This window comes from Heliangelus exortis, chromosome 2 (assembly GCF_036169615.1).
Source record: "Heliangelus exortis chromosome 2, bHelExo1.hap1, whole genome shotgun sequence".
Lineage (NCBI taxonomy): Eukaryota > Metazoa > Chordata > Aves > Apodiformes > Trochilidae > Heliangelus > Heliangelus exortis.
In genome coordinates, this window is record NC_092423.1 from 14,053,721 (window position 1) to 14,065,772 (window position 12,052).

The window sequence follows — 12,052 nt, forward strand, 5'->3', positions numbered from 1 at the left end:
ATTTTACTGCCATTAGGGGAAAAAAAATTTAAATTCAACAATAAGTATACATGCAGATCTTCATAAAAATTACCTGAAAGGGACAACAATAATACTAATTTCTGAGTTACCATATTTCAGAACTCAAAATCCATAGTGATAAGGTCAACTCTAACTTTCCAGAGTTAACAGCCAAAAATCAGTGCTATAAGGATGTGGGTTGACTGACAAAGTATTTCTTGCACTCCAATCAGTCACAAGCAGTGCTCATGACCTTAAGAAAAATTCATTAGAATGTTTGGGGGTTTGTTTGGTTTTGGGGTTTGTTTTTTTTTCAATGCTGACTATGAATTGTTACCTAGTCTTACCTATTTTTCATTAGTCTCAGCTCCCTCTTGCGTGTTGCCTCTTCTGCCAGCTGCTGAGGGCTGTGCAAGGTCCCTGGTGAGGCTGCCATTACAACTCCCTGAGGTAAGGTAGTACTGGGAGACCGGATCTGGTAAGCTGGCATATCTCCAGTGGCAGCTGCATAAAAGAATCATATTTTGAACTTTAGAGAAAAAAAGAACTATGCAAGTCTCTCTGCAAATAACAGATTTCTGCTGATGATTCATCCAGTATCCCTGCAAAGTAAAACATTTCATCAGCCTGTAATGTCACAACCATATTTGTTATCTTACTAGCTTTTATTTCCAAAGTGTAAAATAAGTTATTTAGCATGTGACCCCATTAGACAGCCAGTCTGAAGCTTGTCAAAGCTTTCCACATGTCTCTTTTCACAAACCACAGGGAAAACTGTTTGAGAAAAACTATTAGAGTATCCGCATTTATTTCCTGTTTACACAGTGCCAGAAAAGATGGTTCTGCTGGTGCAACCACTAAGGTTTATAAAATACCCCTTATAAACAGGGGTATATAAACTATAATATACCCCTATAAACAGGCTTCAGGAGTAATCTTTCTTCAGAACTCAACCTTCTCCTCCTTCCTTGTAATAGTAACAGTTCTATCCCTACCACCCCTCTCCCTTTACAGCAGCAGTTTGGTAAAATCCTTGGGAAATCAGGGAGAGCTGCTGTTGACAAAATGAAAAGGAACAGACAAGAACTTATGGTGAACAGGAGTATATTCCTTGAGCAAGAGGACCACAAATAGGCTACTGCAGCATTAGTAGGCAAGGGGAGATGGTAGCAGTTGCACAGAAGGGCTGTAGCTTCACAGTAAATCAGAGTGCAAAAGTTCAGATTCTGCTCCTGAGCCTACCAGTTTTGAGATCTCCCCAATATCTGAAATTTGACATGTTATTTGGATCCAATAACTTTCTGATAGTCTTACCTCACTTCTGTATCCTGGGGTACTTTGCTCCTATATGATGTACCCCAACTTCTAAACACTGTGAAAGTTCTGTGTCTTTCCTGACACAGAAAAAAAAAATCAGACAAAAATGTATCCCTTTTCAAATTATATGCAACTGTTTACCCATTTCTTTCCCTAAATGTTTTATATTATCATAGAAGAAACTTAATTTTTTGTCATTAGGGAAACTGAACATCAAAGATGGCATTTCAGAGACTGTTATGCTAAACTTAATTTATAATTTAATTCTTTAAAGCAATATGCACATAATAGAAAAATACTTAGAAAAATAAAATACAGATAAAAACACTTTGAGGAGGCTGATGGATAGTGTGGTAAAGAAATACCATACAGGGGGTAAAACCTCACTCCAAACCCAAACACTATACTTAATTTAAAAATTACTGTTGTTCTTATTAAGTTCATGCAGATGCTTCACTAATTAAAAGCAAAAAAAAACGGATCAAAGCTGTGTTTAGACTACAATTCCACAGCCCCATCTTAAAATCATTAACAGCCTAAACATTTTGCACCTCCCCCCTCTCTCGATCCTGCTGGTGAAAATGTTTGTGGAATTACAAGATGAACTGGACCAGTGAACTGACCTGGGCTGTGGATAATCCCCAGGGGATGGGGGAGGGAGAGAGAAATCAGCCCAGGATAGCCCTGTGAGCACCAACAGGCAGCTGCCAGGAATACAGGGCTTGGTTTTCTTATAGATCTAAATAAAAAAATTACTTAATCCTTTCTTTAAGTTCACCACATATGCTAGCAGTCCCACTTACATCAGTGGAACAATACCTCAGCTCCCTATACATAAAAAGTGAATTTTAGATACTTCAGGCTCACCTTTATGCTAACCACATTGCATACATTTTACAGACTCTAGGGTAAGAGCTACCTTTTTATCTCATTAGCAAGTAAAAAAGAAAAAAACAAAAAACAAAACAAACAAACAAAAAACACCCAACAAAAAAACCCCAGCTATTATTTTTGTTTGCTTTATCTACAATGAATCAGAAATCCAAAGGTATAATTTTGTAGATCAAGTCTATGGGTAAAGACCCATAACTGAGGTCGCCTCAACCTGACAAGACCAAGTACTTTGTTGTCTGACACACACTCAGATCTCAGCAAACATCTGCTGCTGCTGCTGCTGCTGTTCAGAGGACTCCGTGGTACTTGATAGGCGGCTGAACAAAGGCGAGGTCCTATCTCAGCTGGGATCAGCCACCACCAGAGTAAGTAACAACATGTTAGGTGAACAGCATGAGCAGGTTCCAAGAGTGTCTGTCTCTGCCTAACAGTTGGCTCACTTACACAGCTGCCAGCATGATAACTGAGATAAATAATCGTCTTGGTGGTTTGGTTAGGCCTTCGAAACCCAGACACTGCGGTTTAAAAATAAAAAAAATTTTAAAGTGTAGCTTTGACAAAGTATCTTTTAGTTGTGCAGTAGTAAGTGCTTCACCATACCTCATTGCAAGTCCATTATTTCGAAGTCTGCAACATTTTTTGTGTGATATCTCAAAAAATGACAATAAGATAATGTTTTCTCACAAAAAAAGACATTCTTTAAGCAGGGAGCATGAAATACCCTTTTATAAAATTCATAGTTGGAGTCTAGCAATGTACATCCATATAACAGAGAAGAGTTCCTTCCATTTCAGCATCTGAGACAAAAATCCTACACACTTTGATCCAGACTGCCAATCTTCTGTGGCCATTTCTAATGAAATTGCATAGAGATTCCTAAAATATCAGAAGTAGGACTGAGATTGTTAACAACAATGGTGCATTTCCCTAACACATTTCCCAGTTCTTTTTTTTTTTTTTTCCCTCCTTAAATTGCAAGTGAGTAAAAAGTCACTGAAAACCTGAGGCTTTAAGTTGAGTCTTACAAACAAAAGGAAATTATTCACAGGAAACAAACAAAAGCCAAGCAAAAAAAAAAAAAAAGAAATCACATTTGGAAGAGTACAACTAAGCTTGAAAATTAAGTTCTGAGAAACTAATTAAAAAATAAAAATAAAAATCAACCACCTAGTTATCAGCAGGTTCATGGAAAAGGTAACTTACTAAACACTAGAAAGCATCCCTGCACTTGAGTTCTTTCAATGACTATCCAGGAGAAAAAACTCCTGATGAATGCTACCTATTAGTACAGCTATTCTCCCCTTCTGTGAGTCATAATGATGGGACCAGATTATCAACGGGTTTTGAACTTCACCACGAAACTGGCTAAACAAGGCATGAATCATATATTTTGAGTATAAAAAAACAAAAACAAACAAACAAACAAAAACCCAAAATACAAAAACAACTAAAACCCACCACACAACACCAAACCGTGGACTTGGAGAAGATACTTATCTCTGGATTCGTGAAAGAATTAAGTGCCGGCAATGAGCAGCAGCACGTAGGTTCCGGCAGCGAAGTGGTTAACATTACAGATCTGCCGGAGGCGATTGACGAAGCAGAAAGGAACTGACTAAATCGCAGCATGACTTGGAGCTGACGTCAATGTGTATCTTGTTTGGAGTTTAACTTTTCCAGTTCCCTACTGCAACACGATTCCAGGAAATCTAATGACGTCAGCCTTTTGAACTCAATTAGCTGAGGAACAAACCATTTGAACAGTGGAGGAGAAAACAAGCCGGCGCTACAATGCTTAAAATTACTGTTTTTAAAATTTGTTTGCATTCAATATTTTCTTTGATACTGAAAGCATAGGGTTTATTTACACTACTGAAACAATGCACAGCTTTGTCTTACAGCTATGCTTAAGCTTATTTTAGATCTCAAAACCAAACTGTTCACTGCTAAACAAAAGAGCAGTGTCATTTCTACAAAATAAAAAAAAAGATTATAAACATAGTAACATGCATTACAATCTCCACAATAAAAAATTATTTAAAAGAAGAGTGGTGGATTTTTCAGCAAAATCCTGCATTGAACAGTAAAGATTACTGTAACTCTCCAAATCAATCTCTGCAAGAACTCATGCACTTACAGTATTTTATTTTTCCCCAAAATGAAGCTGTTAAAAATGCCCTGAAAGCCTACACTGATTAGATATAACCAGAAGCTATTTGTACGAGATTTGAAAGACAAAGGAGTTAAGGCAACAGGTTCAGAAGAAAATGTCACAAATACCAATTAAGCATTGTTTAGACATCCAAAAATACAATGTAGAAGACTAACAAAATTTGTACCTGTTTCATCTCCTGTTACAGCCATGATCAGTTTCTGCATACACGATTCTCCTGTTCCTCTACCAGAGCTCAGCATGAACTGTTCCAAACTAGCAAGCATGTGCAGGATTACAAGCAAGAGCACTGACATCACAGTGACCTCACTTGCTTACCACTGTCATTAATATGCTCTGTCACTGGAACAGCTCACTGAAACTGCAGCCCAAAGAACTCCGTTTCCAGTAAACCTTTTTTCTTCCTCTTCCATATTTCTATAAACCTAGCCTTTGTTCTTTTCCCCTGAATTATTCATAAAGCTACAGAAAGCACTCGGCACAAAGCTGGCTGTAAAGCAAGACCTGAAAATTCACAGCACTGACTGACAGAAACGAAAACGTGGCTCTAGAATTCACAAATTAATCAGGATAAAGTCATGACTGGATAGAAAATAGGGAGCTGAAACTGACATTCAATTGTTTTGATTGGAGAAGTTTTACTAAAAAAAAAGGCAGAGAACTCTTGTCAGACAGACATGCAAAACAGGAAAGCTTAACAAGTTATAACAAATAGGAAAGGGAAAGGCTAAAGCTCCTTTGGAGGGTGAGGGGGTGGAGAATGGAGTTGGGGGACTCCCAATCCACTCATTTAATTTCAGTTACAAGATTCAGAAACGATTGAAGAAAGCTTCAAAGTAAGTCAACCTAAAGATTTCAGATGCTGTAATAGCCAGAACAGCAACTCTGGATAAGGGCTACCTCTCCCTTCAGTCCCTTTTTGTTCAAAATAAGTTCAAGAGAACTGGTTTATTTAGTTTAAAAAAAAAAACAAAATAAAAATAAATTAAATTAAAATAAAATAAAATTAAAACACTCAGTTCTAAGGGAATTACTCTTTATTTATGTAATTCCAAATGAAATTACTATCAGACCAGTCAGCCACTGGTCTGTATGTAGGGCACAGCAAACTTCTTTGTCTGTAATAAATAAATTCAGACTGGTAATTCATCAGCTTAGAAACCATGCCAAGAACAGCAATAATAGAAGCAGCAATGCCAAAAAGGAGCACCCTGTGATTACAGGACCACTTCAGGATCATGAGCAGAAGATCAGAACTGAAGCACACAAGAAATTCAAGCCGCAGACCTCAAATATCACTGACCATATTATGAAAACCCACATAGATCCCAACAGAACGAGTTTTTGATACTTTTCTACATTGATTTTCATTAATAATTAAACACTTTCTTTTTACTTCAGATAGCAAAAAACCCAAACCTTCATTAGGAAACTGTCAGACTGTCAGAATTGCCTCTTATTTTGCCTGTGTATATAAATTTGTAGCAAATTAAATGCCCTTTGATGCTTTTTTACTAATCCTTTCCCCCATCTCAGGTTACCAGAAAATATCAAGCATGGGGTTTACGTGATGACATCCATTATAACATGAGATTCATCAACAAATACTTTAGGAAAAATATAAACACATCTGCTACCTGAAAATTTCTGAAAGAGATCTTTTCTGCCCTAGCACCAATATTTGGTACTTTCTTTCCTCCTTTTTTCCCTTCTTTCTCTCTTTCTTTCACTTCTATGATTATTATAAGGTTTGTATGCTACTTACTCAAAAACATTATAAAACTACACGTAAGTGTAAAGATTACTAAGCAGAATCTTGCTTTCCTATTATAAACTGTGCTATCATGATATTAGGTGAATGGTCAACTGCAAAATGTATGTAAATTATAAATGTTAATTAACTATATTCCTACAGACTTCCTAACACAGGCAAGATGACCTGTAGCAAGAACATATTAGAGACTTGTATATCCAAATTATTTCATTGTTTCACTCCATCCTGAATAACTCAGGTTTCTTGATGATATGTAATTATTATTATAAAAAGATCTGTATTGCTGTAAACATAGTCAGGTGCTTTCATAGGTTTTTTTTTATACACTATTTTTTTAATTAAAGATTTAAGATTTTCCGGTATCATTAGCATATATAATAACTTGAAACCTTTAATATTCTCATCATCTCCAGGTTCATGCTCACTTTCTATTCCCTTTATATTTTCCTGTATATGTTATGTAGCATTTTTCTTCTATGTCAATAGCTATAAGCATCCCTAAACACTGGACTTTATCTGGGCCACAGAAATAAGAGAATTTCAAGAAGTCAACTTCTTTGAGCATGAACAGAAAATTAATCAATTTAATTAAAAGTAGACAGAAGCTTCCAGAAACAAGATAGAGCAGATATAGCAACTGTCCCTGGATCCATTTTTAAAGTTTTCATCACAGGCAAGACACTTACGGGCTATACCATGAAAGAGTGGAGCCCATCACTGAGACTGAACAGGGAGGTTAGAGGACAGCCTCATCAGAAGACAACCCCGTAATGAAGAATCTGTAAAGAAGGGCAATCAAATGCAGTTCCCAAGGACTGAAATGCTGCTGGATAAAACTATTAAGTTTCATGCTTCTTCACAGACTGGGAAGGTTTTAGGAAGAATCTGAGGAGCTACTCTCTCTGTGCTCCACACCTTCACCAACAAAGTTTTGAATAATCAAAGCAATACACACAAAGGAAAAAAATACTGCAGTCAACCTGAAGAAACAGGTAAGTCCTCTAATTTAAGCAAGTGTACACATGTGTATAGAGAACATACTCCACCCATACTCAGTGAACATGCACTAGCAGAGTGAGATTTGTTTTGGGGACAGCCACATTTGTGTCTTAAGGCCTTGCTATAAGTGTGTTCATAATAGGGAAGCTGTGACAGCACTCTGCATGAAGAAAGCTAACATTTTGGCTTAGGGTTTTCAAATCTTAGAGCTTACTTTAAATGCTTTTGAAAAGTCTTGGAAAGACAATATATTTCAACAAAGAATGAACCAGCAGCAATGGAAAGATTCAAATTGGGTATAATTATTTATCATTGTCTCAACAAGTTCAGTTATCTACAACCTATTAGTGTTATTTACATCCAAGGCTTGCTTCAAAGCAATGGGAGAGTCACAGCCACTTAAAGACAGAGCTTATTTCAAACACCCATATCAGGAAAAAAAAGAAAAGGCATCTCAACCTGGACTTCACTGAAACAGGGAACAGGGAAAAGAAATTCTCTGTATCCTTCATGATGGCCATCAATTTAGTGTCTCCATACCGAAATCTCTTCATCGTTTTCAAAGGTTTTCACCAGTATAACACAAATCCCAACCCTACCTTCCCTACTATCAATAAGAAGCCAAGACACCTATTGCTTCTCAGTCTTCTTCAGCATTTCCAAAATGCTGGGAACAGTAGAAAAAAAAAACCAAACAAACCCAAAACTACAGTAAGGTTCAAGAATTCAATAATCACTGTGCATTTTATAGCACCTCAAAGTGTTCTTCTGTGAGAATACTAGCCTCAGTAAAGGAGCTCTTTTCTAATAACTACAATAATCAGAAGTTGTAAGAAAATTCTGCCCTAAACAGATCCAAAGAACTTCAGCAGATGTTTTTTATTAGTCAGTGAAATTAATTTCATATGAAATTAATTAAGTGCATTAAATTAAATGCAGCCTCAGCATCTCATTTCCGTCTGTAACAGCACTTTTACTGCAACCAAACATATCTCTCAAAGTCTGGACAAATATTCAAAGCAAAAAGTGTTTCTGTATGTTATTTGCTCCTCATAACTTTTTTTTAAATCAAAAGAAGTAGCTGCTTTACTGAGCAAAGAAACCGAGTCTCATCCTAAGACTTCCATCTTGTTACATACAAATATTTAATAGTGCAAAAATGTCAACACAAAATAAAAACCCAGATTTTTTTTTACTGTAAAAACTAATCATTACTAGAGTAGTAAAACACACCTTGAACAACAACTTGGCTTCCAGGAACAAAAAATTGTTGCGTGCCATCAGGCGATTGTCCTGCATATTGCACGATGGTAGCACCTGGCTGAGGAGTTCCTGAATTTGTCATTCTTAATGCCTGTAGTCCATGGGCACCATCAGAAGCTGGATTAGAAATCTGGATTGCACCACCTTGAGTTATAGTAACTAAACATAAAGAAAAAAAAGAAAGTTAGGCAATAGAAAGAGATAAAGCACATGTTAAAACACACATCTCCCATTTTAAAATGAACTTAAAATGAATTAATTTAAAAATCAAATTTTATTTGATAGGACACTTTGTCCTCTCTTTGCTTGAAGATCAATTACATAGTAAAACTTAAAGAATGTTAATACTGATTTCCACAAATATAAAGCCTTTTCTATAGTACATGTTATGTGTATAACACTCACAATCCTTTCCTTAGTGGGAGAGAAAGTCTAGCCCAACAGTGCTTTTCAAGTCGTACAAAGCTGTACAAAGTCCAATACTTAGGTAAAAAGAGACAGAACAAAGTTTTCCCCATGTAATCAACAATATGAAAATAAAAGTATTTTTTCCCCATTAGAAAAAATTATATCATGTTGATCACCAAAATTTAATATTTAGACAAAAATCAAATTCCCTATAGAAGTTACTAGTTGTATATTCCTTATGAAATTGGCAGTGTCTTTCTTAAATGAAGAAATATGATAGAAGCACAAAGTAGTTTGGGATGGAAGGGACCTTAAAAGATCACCTTGTTCCAGCCTGCCTGCCCTATGCATGGACACCTCCCACTAGACCAAGTTGCTCCAAGCTGCATCCAACCCAGCCTTGAACACTTCCAAGGAGGGGGCAGACACAACTTCCCTGGGCAAACCTGGTCCACCGTCTCACCACACTCACACTAAGGTATTTTTTCCTAATATCCAACCTAAATCTCCACTCAGACATTGAGCTGTTGACCACAACTCTTTGAGTGTGACCATCCAGGCAAATCTTTATCCAACAAGTGGTCCACCCATCAAATCCATGTTTCTTTTAATTAAAATACTCCTGAAACTTTTAGATGAGAATCCAAATCCCAAGAGGTAATAAACTCCTTTGTCCCTCCAAAGTCATGTAACCTACAATAATTGCCAGTGTATTTAAAGTGATCCGAGATGGCACAAATGTCACATGTGAGTACAGATTCAGGATTGGCAGCTCCTCTGCTTTCACAGTCAGTTTAACAGTATTTAATTAGACCCTTGAAGGTTCAGTTTTGGTTATCTGAGTACATGATTTATTTGTTAGACACTCGTGTAAGCTTTGAAGATAGTTGATTTCAAATGTTCTGTCTTGACAACAGTAGGTTATCTCTGTCCTCAAAGGTTGGACCAGATAATCCCTGAAGTCCCTTCCAAAATGTCATTCTATGATTCTATGACCTTGAAAGGTCATCATCAGATAATTACACCTCAAAGAGCACTGAAATACTAAAAGCTGATTAGTAAACTGTTATTAGTCAATTAGACAACAGTAACTATCTACGAGAAGCCCAGATGATTTTTAAAGTGTGTAATAGAGTTATCTACCAAAACACAGCCATATCACAGCAGCTTAATCAGCTTTAGGGGATAATGGGGAGCTCCTCTCATGTTGAATGAAGCACTGAGACTTATGTGCAATACTGGAGCAGGGTCCAGGATGGGCCTCCAGTTCTACCCTCAGAATAGGGAACATAAAATGTAGGAACTAGCTGGGTGCTGGACACAGACTCCTAAATAAAGAATTGTAGGAAAAAAACCCAAAAAAACAAAAAAACACCACCCCCTGACTCCTCCCAAAAAAACAACCAACCAAAAAAAAACCCACTACCTACTATGTTGTTTTAGTCTGGACTCTCAAGCAGAAAGTACCCATAATACAGGTGGATGTGAGTGGTATCTTCTGACCTCGCTAGAACTGAATATTTTATATTAATATCATTTTCTGAGTATAATCAACAGCTCTAATCCAAAAAAATCAGATCTTTCCTTCCCTTCCAAAAATGGGAAAAGAAACTAAAGTTGGTCTTTCCCAAAAGATGTCTTAATTCTCCAACTATTAAAAACCTGTCCTAGACAGCAAGCAACAAAGAGATGACAAAAAACCTAGTAATTTTCATTTCCCATGCATAGTTTCAGACAGAACATCGTGATATTCACAAGTTGGCAAAGGGGGCAGGGAATGACACAGTAGTTGATACATATCCTACAACTAAACAAACAGCTCTTGAGCCATTAGACCATTACCACAGGTGAGGCAAATAATTTTTTTCCCCAGCATTCAATAAGTAACATGACAGAACTACAGCCAACAGATTGGTGTGTAGTCAGATCAGGCTACAAGGCTTGTACACAAGGCACTGCATTACACAAAACTATCAATTCTGCTTATAGGAAGATAACACCCATGTTGATGGGGGTAACTGAGAAAGACATTTTATCTAGCTGGTCATGCCTGTCAGCCTCTATGCTTCCATAAGCCAAAGACAAGAAGCTCTGAGGATGTTTGGAAACCATGGCAACGTACCATTTTGGCTCATGAAAAGAAAGCAAAGAGCAATTGCTGCTGCTAATAAAAAAATATATTTGTTTGTCAGAAACATTTACTTATCCAGTTCTTCCAGAAATAGTCATCCCAGACATCCAGACACCAGTAAAAATTATCTTTTCAGCTAAACTGCCTTTTCTGTGCAGGAATAGATAGAACACCACAGAAAATAGAGACAATAGTAGTAGTAACATAGTGTATCTGTTCTAAACCAGGGCACAATGCAGATGGCTGTAGTGACACTGCAAGACCAGTTCTCCATTGCCATGGACACTGTATAAGTTTAATGCATAAACTGCTGGATGCCTGCACAAGAGAATCCACACAGCCAACGCTGACCAAGAAAAGAGGAGTACTCAGATAAAATAATGATAAACAGAAGAGTTATTGACAGGAGACAAAGATAAAGCAGATATATGTAGCAACCCTCTGCATCATATCCAGACTGAAATGAAACAGAAGATGCTGCATTCCCACAGTGTTCCCAGTTTTAATTGGCAGGAGTTCTTGAGGATCACAGGCAGCCAACAGGACAGCTGCTCAGAAATATTGCAGATCTATGCCTCGTATGTATCAAGACTAGAAGTCAACAGTCAAGTTGTCTTTAGTAAATTCCAAATTAAGACACCCTCTACTACAAGATCAAGGATGAGACCATCCTTGCTAACACTTGGATTCAACTTGCAATCTAATGTTCTGGCAAGCAATAACTTTGAGGGTAATGACCAGCATCCTAAGAAAGATTTTGATATAATTTTTCCTAATGAGAATTAAGAGAGAACACACAAATTTCACAGCAGCAAAAGATGTGCAATGCTTTAACATAAAAAATTTGACTTAAAAAACCCCAGTATCAAATTAATGAATTAATAAACTCGGTAAGCAAATTCATTTCCAGGAAGACAAAATTTTTCAAGTTTCTAAGCCAGGATCAGGAGAGTCTACATAGTTAAAAAAATAAAAGAAAATAATTTCATTCAGTTGAGGATATCTGACAGATTCTGTACTAGGTAAAGTCATTTAGCATGATCACAAATCCACAGAAAAGAGCACTTACAATGCTGGACACCATGAAGCAGAC

General features: G+C 36.9%; 1 protein-coding gene across 13 annotated transcripts in view; it reads right to left on the bottom strand.

Moving 5' to 3' along the window:
- CREM (cAMP responsive element modulator) overlaps positions 1–12,052 on the bottom strand; it is a 30,408-nt gene that overhangs the window by 2,481 nt on the left and 15,875 nt on the right. For 9 of the 13 annotated variants that reach the window (XM_071734805.1, XM_071734808.1, XM_071734802.1 and 6 more), the window contains 2 exons: positions 8,391–8,579; positions 348–504 (listed from right to left, as the gene is read on the bottom strand). In XM_071734805.1, coding sequence (XP_071590906.1) covers positions 348–504; positions 8,391–8,579 — 346 coding nt within the window. Of the gene's footprint in view, positions 1–347; positions 505–3,669; positions 3,694–3,735; positions 3,863–4,550; positions 4,710–8,390; positions 8,580–12,052 lie in introns of those variants that run through there. The other 4 variants (XM_071734810.1, XM_071734809.1, XM_071734813.1 and 1 more) reach the window with 3 other exon arrangements.